The sequence below is a fragment of the Oryctolagus cuniculus genome, chromosome 11, assembly GCF_964237555.1.
Source record: "Oryctolagus cuniculus chromosome 11, mOryCun1.1, whole genome shotgun sequence".
Classification (NCBI taxonomy): Eukaryota; Metazoa; Chordata; class Mammalia; order Lagomorpha; family Leporidae; genus Oryctolagus; species Oryctolagus cuniculus.
The window spans coordinates 44,757,633-44,769,976 of NC_091442.1; the positions used below are offsets into that span (position 1 = coordinate 44,757,633).

General features: G+C 44.6%; 1 protein-coding gene across 4 annotated transcripts in view; it reads left to right on the forward strand.

Annotated features, from left to right (window-relative positions):
- CFAP61 (cilia and flagella associated protein 61) overlaps positions 1-12,344 on the forward strand; it is a 252,953-nt gene that overhangs the window by 84,583 nt on the left and 156,026 nt on the right. For all 4 annotated transcript variants that reach the window (XM_008256339.4, XM_051845334.2, XM_008256341.4 and 1 more), the window contains one exon: positions 3,978-4,104. In XM_008256339.4, the coding sequence (XP_008254561.2) occupies positions 3,978-4,104 (127 nt within the window). The remainder of the gene's footprint in view (positions 1-3,977; positions 4,105-12,344) is intronic.

The window sequence follows — 12,344 nt, forward strand, 5'->3', positions numbered from 1 at the left end:
CTGTCATCTTAGCTCAGCAAATTAGAATGCCCCAGAGTAGTCAGCCTTTCAGTGGCTCCTCCCCTGGCCGTTCGTGTTTGATTTGCTTCTCTGTGACTGGCCCCCTCACTCCTGGCTGCCGTGTTGTTGATTGTGTCTCTCTTAACACCTCTTGCAGGCTGGTGTTGTTAATGTAGAATGTTCTAGTGGTGCCAATACTCAGCACCGTCTGCTTTAAGGCAGATTCCTTGAATAGAAGCCCACAAACTTCACTTTTTAGTTTGTGGGTTTTGCCCTTTTGCATTGTTTGTTTGTTTAAGGTGAAACAAGGACGCTATGGTTGCTTTGTGAGCCTGATACATAGATCACTCCTTTGGATTTCAGCCAACTCAGGTTGCTTTTTTTTTTTTTTTCTTCCTGTCATTTTGTTCTCATTCATTGGTATCAAACTTTGCCCTATTTTCGGCAAGGCAGAGTGACCATACCACACACATAGACTTGTAGGTGTCTGACACAGTTCATTCATTCAACCTGGAGTGGAAAAGTGAAGTGTCAAACAGTTGTGCCAAGTGCCTGCCCTAGGAAGCTTGTACTTGAATCCACCCATTTAGCCACCGTCTAAACGGTGCAGAGTCCTTCCAAATCGGAAGTCCGATTTGTAAACATCCAAGTGAACTTGGTTTCTGGGTTACTTATTTATTAGATGTAAACTTAATTTTGCAGTAGGTCTTGGTACCGTTTTATAGAGCCTCAATGAATATTCCCGATCTTTATGGTTTAATGAGACTAGGTTAAAAACAGAGTCAGCCACTCACTAGTTCAATCTCCTTTTGGTGTATGTACTAGTTCTATGATGAACACCATCTCCATTTGATGTATGTACTTAAGCATGCCACCATGTACATCTCTCACTTTTTGCAGAAGCTCCTCTCAGTTGTTCTGTGAAAACAAGTAGGACACATACCTGTTGCTGTGTTTATGTTTCCTTTTTTTTTTTTTTTTTGGCCATAGCCGCCACTCCCCACCCCCACATCATCTCATTCTAGTTAAAGCCAAACAAACCAGGCTGCTATTTCTGGCACCTGATGTGAAAGCTGCAGTATATACAACAGGTATCTTGCCTCAGAGCCTGCAGGAAAAAAAAAGAAGTCTGCTGTGAGGGCTACAGCCTACCTCCTGCTCTGAGTTAAGTAAAAATCTTTTTGAAAAATAGCTCTTAGGGCAAGTGCAGACATACAGACCAGCACAACCAGTGCCATCCAGTGAAAATACTCTGTGCTACATACTGAATGTAACCCAAGAAGAGGCTGAGAGTCTGGGCCTGGAGCCCTGGAAGAATGGGACTGCAATTAGACACTTCAGTGGGTTGATAATGTTGAGAAGACTTTTAGATAACCAGGTTTGTTCTCATTTGGGGGATGTAGCGCCTTTTAGCTTAAGCTAATCCAAATTCTCTACAATCTTTAAAATCTTTTGTCTGATGCCCGTTTCTGAGAGAGCTGTATTAAATTCTACCAGTATGATGGTGCATTAGTCAAATTCATCTCATAACCCTGTCTTTATTTCTGTATCCTGAAGCTATATTGTTAGACACCTGCAGATTTGATAGTGTTGTATCTTCCAAGTGAATTTTCACTTTTATCAAATAAAGACCTTCCCTGTCATAATGATTTTGCCTTAAGGTCTAGTTTACCTGATGTTTACATGGTTATGTTGGCTTATTTTTGGCTATTATTGCCATTCCTTTTTCTTTTTCCTTTCAACTTTCCTTGGTAATATATATATATAACAACTTTGTTGAGATGTAATTCACATACTATTGAATTTACTCATGTCAAATGTACAATCCAGTGGTTTTTAGTAGACTTAAAGTGTTGCACAACCATTGCTTCTATTTGATTCCAAAACATTTCCACTACCCCAGAAGATACGCATACCCTTTAAGCAGTCACTCCAATTCTCTTCCTCAATCCAGCAGTCACCAGAAACACCAGTCTGTTTCTGTAAATTGGCCTCTTCTACACATTTCATACAGATGGAACTTTATAGTACATGGCGTTTTTTATGTGGCCTCCTTTGCGGAACATAATGTCTTTAAGTTTCGTCCACGTGGGAGCTTGTATCCATACTTCATTCTCCTTTATGGTTGGTTGATGTTCCGCTGTATGTGTATACATTCATCAGTTCCTCCATTTATCAGCTGATGGAAATTCAGGTTGTTTCCATCTTAGGGGATATTATCAGTACTGCTGCCATGAACACTCGTGTACAAGGTTTTGTGTGGCCATCTGTTTTAAATTCTCTTGAGGGCCGGCACCGCAGCTCACTAGGCTAATCCTCCGCCTTGCGGCACCGGCACACAGGGTTCTAGTCCCAATCAGGGCGCCGGATTCTGTCCCGGTTGCCCCTCTTCCAAGCCAGCTCTCTGCTGTGGCCCGGGAGTGCAGTGGAGGATGGCCCAAGTGCTTGGGCCCTGCACCCCATGGGAGACCAGGAGAAGCACCTGGCTCCTGCCATCGGATCAGCATGGTGCACCGGCCGCAGCGCGCCGGCCGTGGCGGCCATTGGAGGGTGAACCAACGGCAAAGGAAGACCTTTCTCTCTGTCTCTCTCTCTCACTGTCCACTCTGCCTGTCAAAAAAAAAAAAAAAAAAAAATTCTCTTGAGTATTTTCCTAGTACATTTGTGGTCTTGTTTTTCATATTTACATCTTTAACCCATCAAATTAGATTTGGGTGTACCATATCAGAACCAAGTCCTTTCGCTTAAAAATTGCTTATAAATGTTATTAAGGTAATATCAATTCATTGTCTTTTTGACTAGTTAACTATACATGTAAATTGTTCTTTGTGAATAAGGGAGCATGCTTTAAACTTTCTGCCCTGACATTCAATATAATTCGAAGTTAAGTAAGACAGGCTATTTTACTTTGTTAACATTAGGAGGGACCTGTCATGCTGAGACGGTGAGAGGTGAGAAGGGACCACGTGTGAGCTGAGGCCCCAAGCCCCAAGTCATGCCCCAGTGTCTGACTCAGCTTCCCTTCAAAACACAAAGTCAAAGATAAAATTAGTATGCACTTTCAGACAGCAACCTCAGAGCGTTCAGTCTGAAATGTGAGGCGTGCAGACCATGCAGCCTTGGGCTGCTCCCTGAGGTACATACTCATGAACCCAATGTACTTTCCTCTTAACCTATCTTAAAAATTGGTGGGGTTACTTCAGTGCTACATCGGAAAAAAATATGGAATAAAGCATGGTGGTGAACATTTTAGATTAAATGCACTTAAAGTGTCGCTATGTTATCTTTAATGGTTAATGATATTGTCAGTGATGTTTACATTATTATTCTTTGCAATTCTGAGTGTGTTTCCAGGTTTTCTAGAATGAAATGAATTACTTTTATAGTTAAGCAATCACTTCTTGGCCTTTTGGCTAAGATCAAGTGTATAGTCCATCAAACCCCACTGTTTTATGAATACAAGGTTTTCAAAAATTTTATGGAAGTGGAATTAAAAGATAAGTTTAGTTTTGTGCAAAAAGTAGATGTACATGAAACCTTCAAAAATTCATTTAAAAATCATAATATGTTTGTGTTTCTATGTGGGTGCAAACTGTTGAAATCTTTACTTAATATATGCTAAACTGATCTTCTGTATATAAAGAGAATTGAAAATGAATCTTGATGTGAATGGAAGGGGGAGGGAGAGGGAAAGGGGAGGGTTGCGGGTGGGAGGGAAGTTATGGGGGGAAGCCATTGTAATCCATAAGCTGTACTTTGGAAATTTATATTCATTAAATAAAAGTTAAAAAAAATCATAATATGGATATCAAAAGTTTTTACAGCAAAATAAACTTTTCTGTTGATTCCATTTTCTATGAACTATTTGAGGAATCCTCATATACTTTGCTGGATATTATTTTATGTAAGTGTGATATATTACAATTCTTTCTCTGTCTTGGTGGTAATATTAAAAATATGCTTATCTCCTTACCCAGGTCCATTGACATAAGGTTAGCCACTCTCAGGGATACTCCTGGCGTTGAAAATCTTGTCAGCACCCTCCTGCTGAGTAAGAGCCTATTGGAAGATTTAGACCAATACAATGAGGCTCGCAGAGACCCCGTAAGTACCTGTTGTGACCAGACCGGCTTCCTTGTCCTCATGACGTGGGGCCATCGGGGTCTGATGGCGGTTCCAGTGGTGGCTGATCCTTATCATGGGGGTGGAAAATTGGACTTGATGCAGACAAATGTCCCCAAATGGATCCTAATGCTGGGAATAAGTGAATCCGACTATGGTTAAGTGCTCCATGGGTGTCTAGTGCCCATGCCAGCAGCAGTAGGTTTTAGACACAGGGTGGTATGATTCCATTTTGATCCTGTTGGGTGATGCATCTGGCCAAATGGTTTTGTTGAGCTGGCTGCACCCTCAGGAAATGCATGGGCTGTGAAAGATCCCTTAAGACAAATGTTGGGTTCTCTTTCTAGGCCAGGAATATGTGCCTGTGCCCCGGCAAAGGGCGGGCTGGGAGATCCTTGCATTGACATGGCCTCTTAAGGCCCATGTGGGACAATTTAATTAGCCATGGAAGGAGGCTTAGAGTTAGGGAAGCACATAGCTGGGTCCATTGATATAATAGCTTCTTTTTTGAAAAATAAAAGTGTAGGGGCCAGTGCTGTAGCTTAGCAGGTAAAGCCGCCACCTGCAGTGCCGGCATTCCATATGGACACTGGTTCAAGTCCCGCTTCTCCACTTCCGATCCAGCTCTCTGCTGTGGCCTGGGAAAGCAGTAGAAGATGGCCCAGGCCCGCATTGAGGCTCACTAGGTTTATCCTCTGCCTGCGGCGCTGGCATCCCGGGTTCTAGTCCCGGTTGGGGCACCAGATTCTGTCCTGGTTGCTCCTCTTCCAGTCCAGCTCTCTGCTGTGGCCCGGGAGTACAATGGAGGATGGCCCAAGGACTTGGGCTCTGCACCCACATGGGAGACCAGGAAGAAGCACCTGGCTCCTGGCTTCGGATTGGCACAGTGCGCTGGCCGTAGCAGCCATTTGAGGGTGAACCAACAGAAGGAAGACCTTTCTCTCTGTCTCTCTCTCTCACTGTCTAACTCTGCCTGTCAAAAAGAAAAAAAAAGAGATGGCCTAGTCCTTTGGCCCCTGCACCCACATGGGAGACGGGGAAGAACCTCCTGGCTCCTGGCTTCAAATTGGCCCAGTTCCGGCCATTGCAGCCAATCTGGGAGTGAACCACTGGATGGAAGACCTCTCTCTCTCTGTCTCTGCTGCTCCTTCTCTCTCTGTGTAACTCTGACTTTCAAATAAATAAGGTTTATTTAGTGTAGTGAAGTATGACCAATAAACATTTTGGTAGATTTCCCAGTTTGAATCCACCATACAACCAGCCCCTGTTTTCCAGAAACAAAGCCACCTCGGTGCCCCTGTAAGTTCCTGTCATGCTTCCATTCAGGTACCTTCTCCTAGGTTCACACCACCTTGACTTTTTTTTTTTTTTTTAAGATTTTATTGATTTATTTGAGAGGTAGAGCCACAGAGAGTGGGAGAGACACAAAGAGAGGTCTTCCATCCCCTGCTTCACTCCCCCAACTGGCCACAATGGCCGGAGCTGAGCTGATCCGAAGCCAGGAGCCAGGAGCTTCTTCCAGGGCTCCTACATGGGTGCAGGGGCCCAAGTACTTGGGCCATCTTCCACTGCTTTCCCTGGCCATAGTGGAAAGCTGGGTAGGAAGTAGAGCAGCCAGGACTAGAACCAATGCCCATATGGGATGCCAGCACTGCAGGCAGAGGCTTAGCCCACTAAGCCACAGGTGGGCCCGACCTTGACTTCTATTTATGCCTGATTGTGAACTCTGTGTTAGTGGAATCACATAGTTTGTCTTCTGAGATTAGATTTCTTTTGCTCAGGAGTATGTTTGTGAGGTTCAGCTACATCATGACATGAAGTATCCCGTCCCATTCATCTCTTCATTCCAAATTTGGGGTCATTTAGAAAGTTCCCAGATACTGGTTCTTTTGCAAAAAAAAAAAAAAAAAAAACTTTAAGTCATCAGAAGGGAGACACCAAACATATACACACAAATATTTAATATTTATAATGACATCAAATTAAAATAAACCCCCTCTCCCTGCCCAGCGTGTGTTTTACCTTGGGTTCGTCGGTTCTTTCTTTCTTTCTTTTTTTTTTTTTTTTTTTGACAGGCAGAGTGGACAGTGAGAGAGAGAGAGAGAGAGAGAAAGGTCTTCCTTTTTGCCATTGGTTCACCCTCCAATGGCCGCCGCATCGCACTGATCTGAAGGCAGGAGCCAGGTGCTTTTCCTGGTCTCCCATGGGGTGCAGGGCCCAAGGACTTGGGCCATCCTCCACTGCACTCCCTGGCCACAGCAGAGAGCTGGCCTGGAAGAGGGGCAACCGGGACAGAATCCGGCGCCCCGACTGGGACTAGAACCCGGTGTGCTGGCGCCGCAAGGCAGAGGATTAGCCTAGTGAGCCACGGCACGGGCCCTCGTCGGTTCTTTGTTCTTTGCTGCTTCCCTCCTGGCCTGTCTCAGTGGGATGATCTCAAGTCGTGGTTCTCAAAGTGTGGTGTAAGGAATCTGGAGGCCTTCCAAGACAGGAATTTTTAGGGAAGTGAGCCTCTGTTTCCCTGTGCTGATTTCTGCACCAATGGTGGCAAAGCCGTGCTGGCATCTCTGTGTGCAGCGAGGCATGGTTAGCAGCTGTGAACGTCCTCAGCACCACGCACTCCCAGTGTCAGTAGAAGGCTCGCTCTCTCCGTGGCTAAAACAAAACACAGCGACACTGGTAGATACCAGTGAGGGTATGGGGAAATTGGATCATTCCCATGTTGCTGGCAGGAATGTAGAATGGTACAAACGGCCTGGAAAGCATTTTGGAAATTTCATTAAAAAAAATCTACTAAAACCTAGAAGATACACTCCAGGGCATTGATTCTAGAAAAATGAGGACTGGGACGTGGATTGGCGCAGGTGGCCTTCAGCAGGTAAATTGATGGCGCATGTGTGCCAAGGAATACTGCTCAGCAGTGGGAGGAGCCACGTGTGTCTGCAGCTCCGGAAAAGTATGCCAAGTATAAAAAAAAAAAAAAAACAGCCAATCCCTATATGCACTATGGGGCTCTGTCTATATGACTTTTTTTGACAAAATCCCTGATTGATTAGTTTATTGAACCATTTTAAGCAATTGACCACACAAACAAATGTTTCTTAGTAATAATTCAATGTAATGCTGACCTTATTTATTTATTTATTTTTTTCCAAATTCTTTTCTTTTCCTCAGAAACCTTTTATTTAAGGTACATTTATTTAAGGTACATAAACTTCATGCATCTCACAAATATAATTTTAGGAACATAGTGATTCTTCCTATTCTGTCCTCCCTCCCACCCATACTCCCACCCTTCTACCTCCTTCCTCTCCTATTCCCATTGTTATTTTTTACTAAGATCTATTTTCAATTAACTTTACACACATACAATTTTTAGAAAGCTTTTATTTAATAAATATAAATTTCATAGGTACAGCTTTAAGAATATAGCAGTTCTTCCCCTCATACCCACCCTCCCACGCCCACTTCCATCCCACCTCCTACTCCCTATCTCATCCTGTTCTTCATTAAGATTCATTTTTAATTATCCTTATATACAGAAGACGTACTCTATACCAAGTAAAGATTTCAACAGTTTGCACCCACACAGACACACAAAGTATGAAGTACTGTTTGAAGACAAGTTTTACTGTTAATTATTTTTTTAAAGATTTATTTATTTGTTTGAAAGGCAGAGTTAGAGAGGCAGATGCAGAGAAGGAGAGAGAGAGAGAGAGAGAGAGAGAGAGAGAGAGAGAGAGAGGTCTTCCATCGCTGGTTCACTCCCCAATTGGCCACAACAGCCAGATCTGCGCCAATCCAAAGCCAGGAGCCAGGATCTTCTTCCAGGTCTCCCAAGCAGGTGCAGGGACCCAAGGACTTAGGCCATCTTCTACTGCTTTCCCAGGCCATAGCAGAGAGCTAGATCAGAAGTGGAGAAGCCAGGACTTGAACCAGCACCCATATGGGATGCTGGGACTATTGGCAGCAGCTTTCCCTGCTATGGCACAGCACCAGCCCCAGACCGTTAATTCTCATAGTACAACTCATTAAGGACAGAGGTACTACATGGGGAGCAAGTGCACAGTGACTCCTGTTGTTGATTTAACAATCGACACTCTTATTTATGATGTCAGTGATCACCCGAGGCTCTTCTCATGAGCTGCCAAGACTATGGAAGCCTCTTGAGTCCACAAACTCCGACACTATTTAGACAAGGCCATAATCAAAGTGGAAGTTCTCTCCTCCCTTCAGAGAAAGGTACCTCCTTCTTTGATGGCCCCTTCTTTCCACTGGGGTCTTACTCACAGAGATTCTTTATGTAAGTAATTTTTTGCCACAATATACACATACACATACAGTTAACCCTACACTAAGTACAGAGTTCAACAAATAGTATGAAAAAAAAAAAAAAAACAAAACGCTGTTCCTCAACAGCTGAGACCAAGGCTATTCAAAGTCATCACATCTTAAAGTGTCAATTTCACTTCTATAGATTACTTTTCAGGTGCTCTATTAGTTACCCACATGACATTAGGAAATGAAGAACAGACATTTTAGAACCAAATTTCAGAAACACGGTGGGCCAGTGCTGTGGTATAGCGGGTGAGGCCGCTGCTTGCAGTGCCAGCATCCCATATGGATGCAGTTTGAGTCCCGGCTGCTCCACTTCTGACCCAGCTCTCTGCTATGGCCTGGGAAAGCAGTAGAAGATGACCCAAGTCCTTGGGCCCCTGTACCTGTGTGGGAAACCCGGAAAAAGCTCCTGGCTCCTGGCTTTGGATTGGTGCAGCTCCGGCCGTTGTGGCCATCTGGGGAGTGAACCAGCGGATGGAAGACCTCTCTCTCTGTCTCTCTCTCTCTCTGTCTCTCTGCCTCTCCTTCTCTCTGTAACTCTGACTTTCAAATAAATAAATAAATCTAAAAAAAAAAAAAAACAACAAAGAAAGAAGCACGGAGCGGATTATCTGTTGCCAGAGGCCGAGAGCACAGGAGGGAGGTGAATTTGGTTATGAAAGGGCAACTTGAGGTTTCTGGGTGTCAGAACTGTTCAGCATCATGACATCATGACTATGGGGGTGGGTACATTGACTCCACCTGCACTGAAATCCTGTAGAACTTCGGATGCACATACAGGCGCACACGAATGTGTGCAGAACTCAACACATACACACCTTTTTTTTTTTTTTTTTAAAGATTTTATTTATTTGAGAGTTGGAGTTACAGACAGTGAGAGGGAGAGGCAGAAAGAGAGGTCTTCCATCTGCTTGTTCACTCCCCAAATGGCTGCAATGGCTGGAGCTGGGCCTATGGGAAGCCAGGAGCCAGGAGCTTTTTCCGGGTCTCCCATGCAGGTGCAGGGGCCCATGCACTTGGGCCATTTTCTACTGCTATCCCAGGCCATAGCAGATATCTGGGTTGAAAGAGGAGCAGCCAGGACTAGAACTGGCAGCCATATGGGATGCCGGCACCGCAGGTGGAGGATTAACCTACCACACCACAGTGCCGACACCCAAACACACCCTTGACACATATGGTTGCATCAGTGTCAGTTTCGTGCCAGTTGTACTACACTACAGTTTTTGGAAAATATTACAATTAGGGGATACTGGGCAAAGTGTACAGAATTTAAACATTTTGTATAGCTGCATACAATTTTAACCATCTCGGTTACAATATCAGTGAAAAAAAAGGAAAGGAACAGCCAGTTTCGCTGAGGAATATCCTCGATGAAACAATAAAATTATTAACTTTGTGAAACCCAAGCCCTGAGTCAGTGTCTTCTTGGTCTTCAGTGTGGCAAAGTGGGACATGCTTCTGATGCATCCCGGAGCATGTGGGTTGTTGTAAGAAAAAAAAAAAAAGTCTTCTTCAGTTGTTGGAGGGTTGTGTGCTAAAGCAGTGCTGTTTGTGGGACCCCATTTTTACTTGAAAGGACAACTGGCAGGTGAAATATTGTCATTTTGCTGCTCCAGCTCACAAAGCAAATTTGTTAGATAAGATAGAGACGTCCAGACCCAGGACAGGCAGGGCCTCTACAACGCCCCTCATAAGCAGGAAGCAACTATAGAAGATGTGATGATTCTACACCCTTCAACATCCCTTAGGATTAAGGGAATGGAGTCTCGGTGGTGGTGGGGGGGGTGTTGTAGGCAGGCATATAGGGTAAAATTGATCATGTTTGTGAGCCAGAAGACCATGCCTGCACCACGCCCTCTATGTGACCTCATGCCCCTACCTGACCACACCTGTGTGCCCACCTGCCAATCAAGTTAATTAGCCACTCCCCTTTGGAAGTAGATTATTAAAGGCCCTTTTTGGCCTTTTGCCTCTTTTGTCATTTCCGGGCCACGTTGTCCCGTGCCTTCGGGGCGCGTGGCCTTCGGGCACCCCACCCCGTGCTTTCTGGTCTGCATGCTCCTCCACGTGGCTGGCTCCTGGCGCTCGGTATGAATTCAGATTTCTCTTTCTTAGCTAGGCCCCTCACTCTCCTATGCATTTCTCTCACTAAATAAAAAGCTTAAAACTAAAAAAAAAATTGTCAATTTGGACTCAGATAGTTGGCAGACGGTTTCTGAAAAATGAATGAGATGAGCTCGTGACTCGCAGGAAACAACTGACAGCATTTGTCCTCTGTGATAAAACTCAAGCTTGGTGGATCCATGTTTTCCAGATAAATAATGCACAGTGCAGCAAAAGCAGGCATAGGTAAAAAATTCATTCAGAATGCAAAACAGACTAGTGGGTTTTAATGTAGTAGCACACACAAAGCTCACGGACATGGTTTCAGAGTACATGCTGCAATTAGCCTTGAAAACACTGCCACTTGTTGATTTTTTATAATGTGTCAAAAAAATTACCTGCAATTATCTAAAAAGACTATTTAAATACTTCTCCCATTTCCAGTTACATATCTTAATGAAGAAAAAATTGTTTTTAATATATTTCAACCAAAACAACATATTGCAACAGATTGATGGCAGAAGCAGATATGAGAATCCAGCTGTCTTTTATTAAGCCAGACGTCAAAGAAATTTGCAAAAATACAGAACAATGCTTCTCTTTTAAATATTTTTCTTTGGAAAATATGTTTATTTTCAATTAAAAACTCATTATATTAACATGAAATGTATTGTTATTTTTAGATGACAAAAAGTTTAAGGTCTTGTTTTAATCAATAACTTAGACAAAAATTAAAAATTTTTTCACTTTAAATTTTCTAATACAGAAAATAGCAATAGATATCACAAATATAAACCAGAGCTCACTGGAATCCTCAGGGTACCGGGGTCCTGAAGTCACAGAATTTGAGAACCAGTGATGCAGAACTAGAGAAGTCAGATTCTGCGTACATTAAAGGGGTGCGGGGTTTGAAACAGAGACACATCCCTTAGTAACAGAACCTCCTGGCAGGTTACTCAGCCTCAGCCTCCAAAGCCTTGTTTTCTCTCTCTCTCTCTCTTTTTTTTTTTTTTTTTTTTTTTTTTTTTTTTTTTTTGACAGGCAGAGTGGACAGTGAGAGAGAGAAACAGAGAGAAAGGTCTTCCTTTGCCGTTGGTTCACCCTCCAATGGCCGCCGCGGCCGGCGCGCTGCGGCCGGCGCACCGTGCTGATCCGATGGCAGGAGCCAGGAGCCAGGTGCTTTTCCTGGTCTCCCATGGGGTGCAGGGTCCAAGCACCTGGGCCATCCTCCACTGCACTCCCTGGCCACAGCAGAGGGCTGGCCTGGAAGAGGGGCAACCGGGACAGAATCCAGCGCCCCGACCGGGATTAGAACCCGGTGTGCCGGCGCCGCTAGGCGGAGGATTAGCCTAGTGAGCCGCGGCGCCGGCCTTTTTTTTTTTTTTTTTTTTTTTTTTTTTTTTTTTTTTTTTTTGACAGGCAGAGTGGACAGTGAGAGAGAGAGACAGAGAGAAAGGTCTTCCTTTGCCGTTGGCTCACCCTCCAATGGCCGCTGTTGCTGGCGCACTGCAGCCGGCACACCATGCTGATCCGAAGCCAGGAGCCAGGTGCTTCTCCTGGTCTCCCATGTGGGTGCAGGGCCCAAGCTCTTGGGCCATCCTCCACTGCACTCCCGGGCCACAGCAGAGAGCTGGCCTGGAAGAGGGGCAACCGGAACAGAATCCGGCGCCCCGACCGGGACTAGAACCTGGGGTGCCAGCGCCGCAGGCGGAGGATTAGCCTATTGAGCTGCGGCGCCGCCAGCCTTGTTTTCTCATAAAGCGAAGTAGATTCAGTAG